The 13,274-nt window shown below is 40.7% G+C and overlaps 1 protein-coding gene across 1 annotated transcript; it reads right to left on the reverse strand.

Moving 5' to 3' along the window:
- Nucleotides 1–41: 41 nt before the first annotated feature.
- On the reverse strand, nucleotides 42–12,718 carry fam50a (family with sequence similarity 50 member A). Its single transcript, XM_030733742.1, has 13 exons — nucleotides 12,448–12,718; nucleotides 11,184–11,268; nucleotides 10,987–11,086; nucleotides 7,892–8,013; nucleotides 7,394–7,470; nucleotides 6,926–6,992; nucleotides 4,559–4,620; nucleotides 4,280–4,356; nucleotides 3,642–3,696; nucleotides 3,320–3,368; nucleotides 2,335–2,405; nucleotides 1,694–1,804; nucleotides 42–286 (listed from the first exon to the last, which is right to left on the reverse strand). Exons 1-13 carry the CDS (start codon nucleotides 12,556–12,558, stop codon nucleotides 278–280), a joined length of 996 nt encoding a protein of 331 aa, XP_030589602.1. The 5' UTR covers nucleotides 12,559–12,718; the 3' UTR covers nucleotides 42–277.
- Between the last annotated feature and the right edge of the window lie 556 nt (nucleotides 12,719–13,274).

Consider the following 13,274-nt stretch of genomic DNA (forward strand, 5'->3'; position numbering starts at 1 on the left):
GAAAAAAGGCAGCTGTGCCAAATTCAAGAAAGACTTCTGAGTGTTATCCAGGCTCATTTTATTCAGAAGACGTTCCAACAAAAGCTTCAGAGTAATCACCTATGTACACAAGAACGTGGCAATTCAAAGACATTTGGGGGGTGTTTCCAAATAAAACCAACCAAATATGGAAAAGAAGCACTTTGAAATACTTTAGACTAAAACAGATAATTACAACAAGATGGAAAGTAACAAACATTTGCACGAAGGATTGCAGCCAGAGGAGGTGCAGGCCGTCTCATCGGATCTGGAAAATAAAACAAAATATCAAGTTTTTCCAAAAGACTGGAAACAAACACACTGATTAAAGGGGATGGATTGTGCATCCTCCCCATTAAGCTGTCAGATATTTTGCTCAGGCCCGGAGGCTGAAAACAGTTCACCTTGCACAATGCCCCAAAATGGCCACTAGAAGTCCCCCCCCAAAAAAACAAACAAAAAAACTGGATCTCCAGCTTTTCCCTTACTTTCACGACAAATACTCATCCAGTCATTGCTAAAATATTAACCTATTAAAATAATTAGTGATAAATTAACAGGACTTGAAGGCTCTGAATGTGTAATTGTCCATTTTAGGAGTCTGCCTCTTGGAGGTTCTGCCTTAACAGTGCTGACATCCAGCTGCACTAACAAGACAGGGGAGCCAAAACAGCATTGCTCCTCTTTAAAGGGGGGGGGGGGGGGGCTGGCTGGTTTATGTTAATTTCCAGCTGCATCGTTTTATTCTGGGACTACCAGACTACATGTGCGTAACTCACAGAATCATCAAAATGATCGTTTAAAATACACTTGGCCTTTCTACCCACCAGCCCATGTAAGAAGTCATTGACAGCTGCAGCCTGAGTACCCTGTTAGTACCAGCATGCAGTGCAGCTTCCCTGATGTGGTCATTAAAGTTTCAGTACTTTTGTAATATATGCGCATATTAATTGTTCAGCACTAAAAAGCCAGATGTTTGTTTCTCCACTGCATTTAAAAAAAAAAAAAAAAAAAAAAAAAGATAAATCACATAAGTGGAAAATAAGGTCTTGTTGCAATCCAACAGTACAAAGCTTTGGACTTACTCCTAGTATCCCTTGTAAAAACTGCAAAGAAAACTTGTGCCACATGAGTCACCACATCCTGTCAAGAACCAGCAAGAGCCTCGTACAGGGAGCAGAAAGTCATTTCTCCCATAATGACTTTCAAAGCCTCGATTAAATCCAGGCTCAAATTTAAAATCATAGGACCTAAGAGTACCATATTATTCCTGTAGAGCACTTCGCTCTCACATTGCTGCTCACTTGTGGTTCCAAAAGCAGAATGGGAGGCAGGACTATCAGCTGTCATTACCCTCTACTGTGATAGCAACTCCCACAGTGTGGATTCAGGAGACAGACACCTTCCCTAATTTAAGATTAGACTTAAAACTTTCATTTTTGATAAAGCTTATAGTTTGGGCTGGACCAGGTGACCCTGAACCTTCCCTTTGTTTGGATCAGGTTGCCGGGCCCACCACCTCACAGATCAGCTTCAAAGCTTTTCTTGCAGCTTTGGTGATGAGGCCACACAGAGCCTCATCACCAAAGCTGCACCAAAACCCCGGAGATTTACTTAAAGCAAAACTAGCTAATTAACTACCTGATTACTTTTTCTAATCAAAAAGGACTCTCACCGTGTATTTGTCCCATTTCTTCTCAGGATCGTATGGTTCCCAGCGACTGGCAGGGAAGATGTGCTTGTTCTTCTCATACCAGCTCCTCAGCACCACTTTACCTGCATGAGACTTGATGCAAAAGAGCACAGCTGTATTAAATATTTTGCTTTGTTTTTACATTTCAACATGATTGGGACAGAGATTACAGTTTACAGAGATATTTTTGTCCCTAAATCCAGTCGGGGCAGTCGAGTATCGGACCTCCGAGGCACCTGCCTTCAACTGCTGCCCAATCCACATGCCACAAGATCCCCACAGCTCCTCTTGTGGAACCACAGCAGGGCGGACCTGTGTGGCTCTGCCCACCAGATGCTTGATAACAAGCACCTCGTTGAGTCCGAACGATCCAGCACCACACTGATGCATCAGTCCAAAAAGAAGTATACCTCTGTGTCTAACAAGAACTCTTATTTCTCTTCCTCTGTGTCACATGCTGGCTGAGAAATACTTTGCATTTCTTAGGAGTTCTTTACACAGAGCAACACTAGAAACTCGATTTCACCTATAGTTCCTTCTTTTTTGTTTAGCATCAACTGCTCCAATCAGCTAAAAACAATTAAAAAGAACTAACTTTTCTCTAATAAAACTGTTTTCCTCACCTCATCTTTCTCCACAGTGGCATCGTTGACCAGTCGGATATCATCGTGGACGTCAAAGCTGAACAGAGGGCCTGTGGAGAAACACCATCAACTGGGTGAAAAAAGCAGCAAACTAAGAAGCACGAAGCGTTTAACAAAGAAAGAATTTCAGACGATAACATACAGAGGTTAACAGTGAAGCTTGGAATGCACTTATCTGACACTCGTCAGGTTTAAAAGTTTCTATAGCTTCACTAATTCACTGATAGTTCAGTACAATCAATGCCGGAGAAGGAAACAAACTTTTTTGTAAACTTATGTTAACTATTAAATTGACTGCCTAAAACTACAGTTCCACCTTAGGCTTTTTCCAAACGTGAGCCAATCCCCATAGACTCCCATATTAAAATGTTTATAGATGCAACATGCCAGTGAAGCTGAACGCCACAATCCCATCCAAATATGACCGCCTTAGGCTCCAAAAAAACCTAACAAACATGCTAACGCCGAGGCTTCTTAAGACCTCTGCAGCATGGCAACCTCCGTGCGAACAGTGCTCGGTCGGCCATTACAATGAATTTTTTTTGCTGCCTGGAACCAGATTCAAGGAGTTGTGGTGACCAATCGGTCATCCAGCGGTTGAGGTGGCGGCAAGGTCAACTTCAACAGCACAAAATGCCATTAGTTTAAAGAAAGAAGTAATAAATACGACACTCAGTGGATTAATAACAAAACAGTGTGCTCTGATGTGGCATTTTTTTTTCCTGCAGCACATCTGCCTACTCATTTCTTTATTTTATAAACACACATCTGTAAATCTTTATACAGGGAACTGCATACAGGAGTGAAATTAACAGCTGATTTTTGTCATTTGAAAATTAATAAATATGTAAATAAATGTAATAACTCACTGTTTTCAGAAAGAAATGTGGAAAACCTGCTGTTACACTGTATTACTTTGGCAGTACATCATTCCACAGTGTGGATGCTGTTGATGCTTGCTTACCTGATTTGCCTCTGGCTTTGGTCACGATGAAGTCATAAAAACTGTGATGCTGAAGGAGAAAAAGAAAAACATCACGTGAAACTTTAAAATCACACTACAAACTGTATCGAAATCTCACAACTCACACCAGATCAAAAACACAAAGACGCTCTTTCCAACAGTGATAGAAGTTTGACAATCTACCGGCGCAACTGCACTTGACTATCGAAAAGTGACTTTGAGCTGTAGCCACAGGTGCACAGGTGTTTAAACAAAGAGTAGAAAAAAAAATATGAGAAAAAGTGAAGTGATAGTTTGGCAGCAGATGTGCCGCAGCGCTTACATGTGGGATTATCAGATCTTCTTTGATGTACATCAGCTGCTCCACTCCAGCAGACCTGAACAGCAGGGAAAAGTACGCACAGTTTTAAAAAAAAAAAGAACATTTATCAATGTGTCATGACTCCCAGGTGGCTTCTTTTGTTTTCACCCAATATAAAGCCTCCGTGAGATTAAACAGTGTGGCCAACAGCAACATTTCAGGTTATTACTGTAGTGTTTAAAGGTGGACAGGCTGACAGAGACACGTGATACATAATAATAATTCCTGTAGAAATTTGACAGCTGAGCACTGCAGGAGGAACGAGATTCACAGACAGCACTGACACTATTGTCAGGCTTTTGTGAAGCAGTGTGGCTAAACCATGAAGGAGTCCTCTATTTTTTCAATTTAAAAGAATAGCTTTGCTTTATACTTTTAAAACCCATTCAGATCAGATTTGCTGTTATGGCGGCTCATCAGTGTCAACTTCAAATGATGCTGCATTCGTCTCTAGTGACCAACATAGCCAACGTATTCTGAATTCACACTGCTGTCAAGCTGAGAGCGGTTTCAGCTAGTTTTGTAAATTCCTGCATTCTCGAACAATCCGAGTGGAAAAGAACACTTTCAGTCTCCAGAGACGTCATATCTAAACTCACCTGAGCTCACTGAAGTCCTTCCTGAGGACTTCCAGGGCTCTCTGCAGAAAGTTCTGGATGGTATTACCCTTCTTCATCTGCAGCAGAAACACACACACACACACACACACACACACACACACACACACACACACACAAACACACACAGACAAAACAAAAACATGAGGAGAGAATGCTGTGTGTGGTGTGTTGCTACACAGGGTGTGGACACAGTTTTTTTCTGCTTAAAATCCTCAATTTGAGTTGTCCACAGAAAGCGTGCGTTGCATCAATCTTTACCTTGACAGTTTTTCGATGTCCAGAGCCATCCCAGTAGCTGAATGTAATCTCAATCTCCTCATCTGATGACAAGGATACACACCATTACTATACTTGACAGAGAGGATTGCACACTGCTGTACTGCCACAGTAATTTAATAATAATAATGCAATGGGAACCTTTTAATTAAGATCTGCTCCTAACATTTTATGGTCTCATTTTCATATAACACACAACATGGACATAACTTCTGAGAAACAGTTAAAGTGGAAAAATGTGTGCCTTTCAAAAAATAGCCGGGGGCAGACTCGAGCCCAGGCCTCTTCAGTTTGGAATCTGGCGTTAGGAACATGGTCGCCTGCTATTGTGGCAGCTGGTATTCCCCTTTCATCTCTGCAGAACTGCTGCAATCTGCAGAGTCACTCTAAACAGAACCGGCCTCAGACGGCAAACTACATGTGCTACGCTGAGGTTACTAAGACTGCAGAGAAGAGGACTGCAGTTGCTACCGTAAAGGTCATGATGATGTGTTTGAGTTCATCTCCAGGACACCAGGCTCTCTCAGGAAGGAGCAGACTCAACGGCTCAGTTAGTAATTTGTCACAAATGACTTGCCAAATAAGAATACTTGAAGTGGAGAAATTATAACAGTGTCGTTCAACAAATCTGATTACGAAAGGTGCCGTACGCATAAAACAACAATTATATAATTATAACCCTATAACAGCGGCAATCTCAGCGGCAGCACCCGTTAACTGCCCTCACTTGCCATGAACAGCTGGTCAACACAAAGCGAATCACCGCTGAGGTGGCTGATCAAAGGAACTTAGACTTATAATAATTATGTGACTGCTGTCCGATCTGAAAAATTCAGTTTCAGAAAGCTTAGAAATTGTGCTTCACAGCCAACATAAGGTTATTATGGTAATTGTTGCTGGAGGTTAGCAGCACTTTTGAAGTAAGTTCTGCCACTGGCGACAGGTTCAGTATTAAAGGGTTAAGGAAGAACATTTACAGGTCTGGGCTTCTCTACTCAAACTGCTCCTCTTACCCAAGCCCAGGTAAGAGGCAGAAAATGGAGGGACGGATGGAAGCGTGGGAATGTAATCTGGTACAGACACAGACCCTCAGAAACCAGAGGTACTGAGTTTGTTTCCATCAAAAGTTGTGATGTGACTATTGGGCAGCTGGGTCAAAAGTGACAGTGATGTCTGTGTAGGTTCTCAGTCATCCTGGTCATGACAGCCTCAAGAAGGAAAGGTGAAAAGAAAAAAAACTGCACTTCTTTAAGTTTTCAAGTTTACATATTTACATCCCGGTGGGGATGAAAATGTGATGTGCCAAGGTGTTTAAAAAAAAAAAAAAAAAAAACGCGTGGGTCATTACCACCAGGGGTTTTGGGTAAAATCACAGAGAGACCCTGTCCCACCCTATCATGTGAGCAAGGTGTGTGAGTGGGTGTTGATGGGCCTGGGAAGGGATCTCAAGACTGTATTGTAGGTGGCTGAAAGCTGGTGCTGGAAGCCACCACCTCTGTTCACTGATAGTCACTTGGTGTTGCACACAGGTGGCTTCTTTAACTCATCTTTCAAACCTTCGGTCTTCCCAGCTCATGCGATGTGCTCATGATTAACAGCGGGTCAACGGCCACCTCCAAAGGGGACAACCCGCCCCCTTACAGTTTAACCCTTTAACACTGAGCGTATCATTGTGACACTTTTGCATTACCGTAATTACACGATGGTTTGTCCTACTGCAAAAATTCAATAATTTCTGAAAGCTGAGAAATTGTGCTTCACAGCCAACATTACAGTAATTTCACTCGCACTGTTGCAGGAAGCCCACAAAACCACTATTTTTTTTCTCAAGCTCTTAAGACAGGTGACGATAATGTGCACAGCAACGCCCTGTCACACTAGTATTGCCAGTATTGTTAGCATAGTGAAAATTAGTGACACTCCTGCAGTGGAGGTATGGAAAAACTCTTATACGCTCTGTGTTAAAGGGTTAAATGCTTGGGACTGTCCACCTTCTGGTTTTATATCTGAAGAAGCCTCTTGGATGAGAGTGAAACATCTTCAGAAACTTAGTTTGTTTTTTTTTTTCCTTCAAGCTCTTGAGACAAGTGTCAGTTATGCGCACAGCACATGTGACACAGCCTTGTCACACTGCCCAGTTCACATAGTGAAAATTTATGACACTCCCGTCACAAACTAAAAAAAACCCATTGCCCTCAAGGAAAAATGCTTCCAGAGGCACTCCCTTTGAGGAAAATGTACAAACTGTCACCATAGAAAGAATCAATAGTGGATCATGCGTAGCTAATGCCTGCCTGTGTATTTAGTGTAAAAGTACTTATCACTACAGTTTGTAATCCTGATACTCACTCTTAATCTTCTCCTGTTTGAGCTCCCACTCCTGCCTGAGCTCCTCTCTGAGCCGGTTCTCCTCCTCCTGAACACACAAAGCAAACACCATCAGTAGAGCAGAAAGGTTTACCAACAGGGTTTATATTTGAAGATGATCACATTACAGAGGTGTGAGCACACCACCTGCTAATCAACATGACACTAACACTTATTCCAACATCTGTTTGTTGCTGACATGGGCAACTGAAAACGAACAGGAAGTGCACGTGGACAGGTAATCAGTCATCACTTCTTGCCTTTAGTGTTGCTTGAATTTTGGATTGTCTGGCAGCTTGTCGGGTAAAGCAGAGCACTGCTAAACATATCTCTGTAGCTAATGTAAAAGTAAAATTTATGCAATAGATATACATTTAAAATTTCCCAGAATTGGAACAATGTTATGTTATCACACGCTCATGAAGTGAGTTTCATTTACATTGACCTCACCTCTCTGTCTCGATCAGGAAGGAAACTTGTGTCCACATCTGGATTTTTCCCCAGTTTTTTCTTCTTAACTGGAGCATCTACAAGATAGAGTTAAAGATCGATAAGATATCATGTGATATATATAAAGCTCATGTTTTAGCAGTACAAAAATCATAGTTAAAGAAACAAGCTCTGATTTATGTTTAGATCCAAGATTGTTATTTCAAGTTTTTTTTTTTTAAAACATTTTAAACCACTAAGTCTCATTAAGACTCCAACAATCTCTTACAAGACTTGGATAAATTAGCAGCTTCTTGGGCACCAGTTTAGCTCATGGGTTAAGCCAGCACCCTGATTCCTAACATCTGAAACATAGCAGCCTGGGGTCAAGTCTGACCTACAACCATTTGCTGCATATCTCCCTTTTTTTTTTTTTCACAGAAAACAAAGTCACACTATACTAAATTAAAACAGCTTCAAATGAGCGAAGTCGTAGCATCCTAAAGAACAAACGCTCACAGTCCTGCTCTTCCTCTTCATTCTCCTCCTCTTCTTCCTCGTCTTCAGGATTAAACGATAAGCTGGCTATTTTCCTCTTCTGTTCCTCCTTTCTCTTCTTCTCTTTCTGCTTCTCGAGCTTGCTGGACAGAGCAAAGGAAATATAAATATTGACCCATTGAGACCCAAAGGCTGCCAGTGAAAGCAAAAGTCTCATGCAGTTATTTCCTACTGAGCTGATTATTTATTTATTAAAGCCTGTCATGTCTGGCATTTTTCACAATCGGAATGATGATCCAAACGCACTGATGTACCAAACATATTTGCTTTTACAAGAACAGCTCTATAAGTTTTCTATAGGCTATTCTTGTTAATGTTTGTATTTTTATTTATTTATCTTTTTATTTAGTTATTTATGCCAAGTCTGACAGGCAACAAAGAAAGGGCAAGAACAAGAGGTGGGGGGAGAAAAGGAAGAAAGAAAAAAAAAAAAAAAAAATCAAAGAAAAGAACACACGCACACACATCCACACACACACATACACATTATTGTTGTCACATTGTGATGAGCTGCTTCTGTGTTTCATATTCTTGGCAACACAATGCAGGTTGGACACCATCCAAGGGCTGTTAGAGAGACTGTCAACAGCTCTTTAGAGGTAAAACCACTTAAGGTGAAGTTTGTTTTCTTTTAGAGTTTTTCTCAAACTATGTTGTATTGTCATAAGTATTTGCTGATCTGCCTTCACACGCACATGAACAGGAGTGACATCCCATTCTTAATCCATACTGTTTTCTATGATGTCGGCCACCCTTTGCAGCTATAACATCTTCAACTCTTCGGGGAAGGCTTTCCACAAGGTTTAGGAGTGTTTCTGGGAATTTTTGACCATTCTTCCAGAAGTGCATTATGAGGTCAGACACTGATGTTGGACGAGAAGGCCTGGCTCACAGTCGCCGCTCTAATTCATCCCAAAGGTGTTCTATCGGGTTGAGGTCAGGACTCTGTGCAGGACAGTCAAGTTCTTCTACACTAAACTCGCCTTTCCGTATATTAATGGACCTGCTTTGTGCACTGGTGTGCAGCCATGTTGGAACAGGAACTCCCGAAAAACAATCCCACACCATAATCCCCCCTCTACCAAACTTTACACTTGCGCAATGCCGTCAGACAAGTACCGTTCTCCGGGCAACCGCTGATCCCAGATTCATCCATCATAATGCCAGATGGAGAAGGGTGATACATCAATCCAGAGGAAAATTCTCCATTGCTCCAATGGCAGAGTGTTTTACACCACTGCGTCCAATGATTTGCATTGTGCTTGGTGATTTAAGGCTTGGATCAACCCATTCCATGAAGCTCTCTATGCACTGTTTTTAAGCCAATATGAAGTCCACATGAAGTTTGGAGATCTGTAGCGATTCACTCTGCAAAAATTTGGTGACCTCTCTTTGATTTTACGTGGCCTACCAGTCTGTGGCCGTGTTGCTGTCATTCCCAATCGCTTCCACTTTGTTTTAACACCACTAACAGTTAACTGTAGAATATTTAATAGCGAAGAAATTTTTCATAACTGGATTTGCTGCACAGGTAGCATCCTATCATGGATGGAATTCACTGAGCTCCTGAGAGCGAGCCATTCTTTCAGGTTTATACACCTGTGGCTATGGAAGTCAATTTCACCTGCATGAGAGGCCAACGCTCACGACAAAAAGAACGTTTCAATTTGAATCCAGGTGAAATGTTATTGAGGTTCAAATATCTGAACAGAAGCAGCTACTTTTCCTTGAAGTAGAAGGGTCAAGTGCTGCAAGCTCAAACAGGCCAAAAAAACAACAATTTCAATGGGATTTTCCATTTTAGATGATCGTGATAAAAACTACTCATTGTCACTAGCAATTAATCTAAAAATTAGTCAATTTTAATGGTTTAAAAGCCAGAAATTAACAAAAAGATGTGCATCACATTTTCTAGAGCCTTAGATGACATCCCTTTTAAACTAACCTTTAGTCCAAAACCCCAAAACAGGAAATTTTGCAGTCTGCAAATGTTTGGCATTTATGCTTGACTGCATGATGATTAGAAGCCTGAAAAATGTGTTAATACCACACAAGTAAAAAGGCAAAAGTAAGAAAGAAAATAAATACATACACTCTTTTAAATGTAATTATTTGGCGACCTCTTCAGGAGGGAGCATGGTTTGAACCCACTGGTCTAAAATGTCAGTGAAAGGCTTCCTTCCAGCCCAAACCATCAAGAAGTACACAAAAAGGACATCCCAAAGCAGGTTATAATGAAAGCCATGGTGAGCTTCACACACCCCTGGACCAAGGAAAGTTCAGTTCAATTCAATTTTATTTATATGCTGCCAAATCACAACAAACAGTCACCTAATCAGGCACAGACCAGAGGTCTGTACTGCGAAGTGAGATGAATATACCCAGGGTATCTGTCTGTTATCTGGACTTATCCTAACTTCAGCAATCAGGATAAGTGGTCACATAACACTGGGGATTAACTCGTTAATTTAGCGGAAGTGAATGATGGATATTTAAAAGAAACTGTTATTTTTTTTAAAGAACAGAATTCAAACGTAAGCTTAGTCTACATGCATAATATAACATCACCAAGTACAAACAGGTGCTCTGTTTTAGCATCATATAATAATGCTTATAGAACAATAAAATTGTTTTGAAACTGTCTGCAGGAATCAAGGAATAATGTATAAGAATCTATATCCAATACTGATGCTCACTGGGGGGGAAACACAGACTTTAGACCCTCCTACTCGCCACACACAGAAGTCTGGGTTATCTTCCAGGAACGGTAACACCAGTTTCTGGAGATCTGATTGGTCAGTAGGTGGTGATTTCATACCTGTCGATCTCTAATCTGGAACTGAACCTGCACCAGAGCCAGTTAAGTTCACAGCATATGCTCCCATAGCGATCTACAATGGTGATAAGTCATCCACCTTCGTAGTACAGAAAACCCCAGGGCGAACCCTGAAGTTACCTGGATAAGACCAAAACCTGCTTAGTAGTACAGGCCTCAGAGAATCCTTAACACAAATAATCAGTATTTCTGCCACCAACAGGCAGTAAGAAAAACTCACAGCTGGAGTTCCTTGGATTGCTCCTTCTTGGCAAGCTGTTTCTCTCGCTCTTTTACCAGCGCCTCCTGCTTGGCCTTCATATCATTCAGTGTCACCAAACCTGATCAACAGATTTAAGAAAACAAACAAGTAAATAAATCTTAAGCAAGAATCACACAAACATTTCCTCCTAATCTACACATGGCCACGATACTCACCAACTGTGCTGGACTTCAGCTCTGCCTCTACAGCATCATAGTGAGCTGAGAACTTCTTGTCAATGTTGGCCTTGACCATGTTGTCCTATGAGAAAACACACACAGCAAAGGCTCAGTGGAGAGAAGGTCAGGCTTGGTGTCGTCACAACATAAAGAGAACAGATCAGAAAGCCATTACAGCCTGTGCCTTAAAAACCTCTTTTTAAATTAATTATACAGGTTGGACCAATCTGCAATTTTTACACACAGTTATCCATTCTGGGATCAGTGTTCAGCTGCTGTTTGTTTATTGGTGCGGGTAAGTTTTGTCTTCAGAAAGTGAAACTAAGCTCGGCTGGGTTGGTCATCGTTCATCTGTACTGCACCATGCAACTGAATTTGGCAGAATCTGAGCAGAAAATATAGCTCTATACATTTCAGAACTCACTGGCTTAACAGTAGTGACCCACATATTAAAGGAAGCCATGCAACACAGTGCCTCCGCCATGATTTACAAATAATCATATAATTTTTATATTCTTCAGCTTATGAGCCTTTCTCCATAATTTTTTTTTTCATCTGTCTCAGTTTATTCTTTTTATAGAATACTGTTCCAAATGTGCTCTATTGTTTTTGTTTTTTTTGGCAGGGTGGCATCTAATCTGGCCTTTCAGTACCTGAGGGTGGTGAATATGCTGCATCTTGTGGTGAACCCTGTGTCTTCGCTCGTGTTAAGTTTTCTCTTTATGATAAATTTGGATAGTAACATGCCTTCCTCCTTTAGAGCATCCTTCACTTAGCTGTCTTTTCCATGGAAAGGATCCTGTGATCATCCACAATTGTTTTCTTCCAAGCCTTTTCATGTTGCCAAATCCACCTGTACTTTTACATAATTTATTTTATGGTTTTTGGAGGTTAAGGATTGCTGAGAGCTCCTTTGACCACATGTTGTGGGTTCACAGCAGGTCTGTTTGACTGATGAATAACAAAGAAACAGCCCACACCTGTGCAATTACACCAGAGCTCCTAAAAATAGAGACGTGTGAGTATAAAAATGGCAGTACCTCCTCAAAGATTAATGCCTTTTTTTTTAAGACTGTGTAACTGCATGTACACCTTTCCCGTTATTTGTCTTCTTATCACCGTTTTCGTCCGCTGTGATCCCTTCACTGGCCCTGAGGGACTACATTCTGCCATTTTTGCCACAAACGGAGAGCTAAATTAGCTCGCAGTGACATGGATTTCTTAAGGAGCAGATTATAATGAAGGGAGAGAAGTTTCAAACCTCTGCAATCTTCTGCTTCAGCTGTTCAAGCTGCTCTCTCTCTTTTTCTCGTTTCTTCATCAGCTGCATGGCCCTGCCAGCCTCGCTGGCAGCTCCTTTGTACTGCGCCATGTTGACTTCTTTGTTTTCAAAGTCCGCTCAGAAGAATATTTGTTCAAACACAAGTAAGAAAAACACAAGATTAACGCTAAAATCTCAGACTTTTCCAGAAGTGTGAAGATACTTCTCCCAGCGAATCACAACAAGAAAAATGGCGACGGCGAAGGGCATGCTGGGTAGTTACGTATTATACGGTGCCTTCAGGGAAGCTCGGAATCACTGTGATAATATCCGCAAATATTACAGCGCGTTGTCCCGGGTGCCCCCCCCCCCCCCCCCCCCAAGAAAAACCCAAACATTTTTTTAAAATTAAACATTAATGTTATTTATTATTGATTCATAAATTATTTTAAAGATTAAATACTTATTTAAATACTTACTTATTGTATTATTTACTAAATACATTTCTACTTTGAAAATCTGAACTAAATATATCTTAGATTTTTGACTGATTTCCATTTACATCCATTCCATTTTGTAATATAAATAAACAAATCACGAAATAATTAATCAAGAAATAAAAAATAAGAATTAAAAAACATTTTTTATTGACAGTTTGATTCAGCTTTCATACAAATAAAGTAAATTTAACATGACAAGCAAAATAATAATAATAATACATTTCTATATAGCCTAATAGTGGAAATAAAATACAAATTGGCTTTACATGTAAAAAAAACCCCATTTCAAATATGATTAACATAGGTTATTAAACCAAACTAAATTTA

Source organism: Archocentrus centrarchus, chromosome 7, assembly GCF_007364275.1.
Source record: "Archocentrus centrarchus isolate MPI-CPG fArcCen1 chromosome 7, fArcCen1, whole genome shotgun sequence".
Classification (NCBI taxonomy): domain Eukaryota; kingdom Metazoa; phylum Chordata; class Actinopteri; order Cichliformes; family Cichlidae; genus Archocentrus; species Archocentrus centrarchus.

What these genes read in the sequence shown, in the direction of transcription:
- fam50a (XM_030733742.1), bottom strand. Translation starts at nt 12,558, where the DNA reads ATGGCGCAGTACAAAGGAGCTGCCAGCGAGGCTGGCAGGGCCATGCAG. An exon ending in GCTGAAGTCCAGCACAGTTG is followed by an intron (nt 11,087 to 11,183) that starts GTGAGTATCGTG and finishes TCTGTTGATCAG; the next exon opens with GTTTGGTGACACTGAATGAT. An exon ending in CCACTGTGGAGAAAGATGAG is followed by an intron (nt 1,805 to 2,334) that starts GTGAGGAAAACA and finishes TTTTGCATCAAG; the next exon opens with TCTCATGCAGGTAAAGTGGT.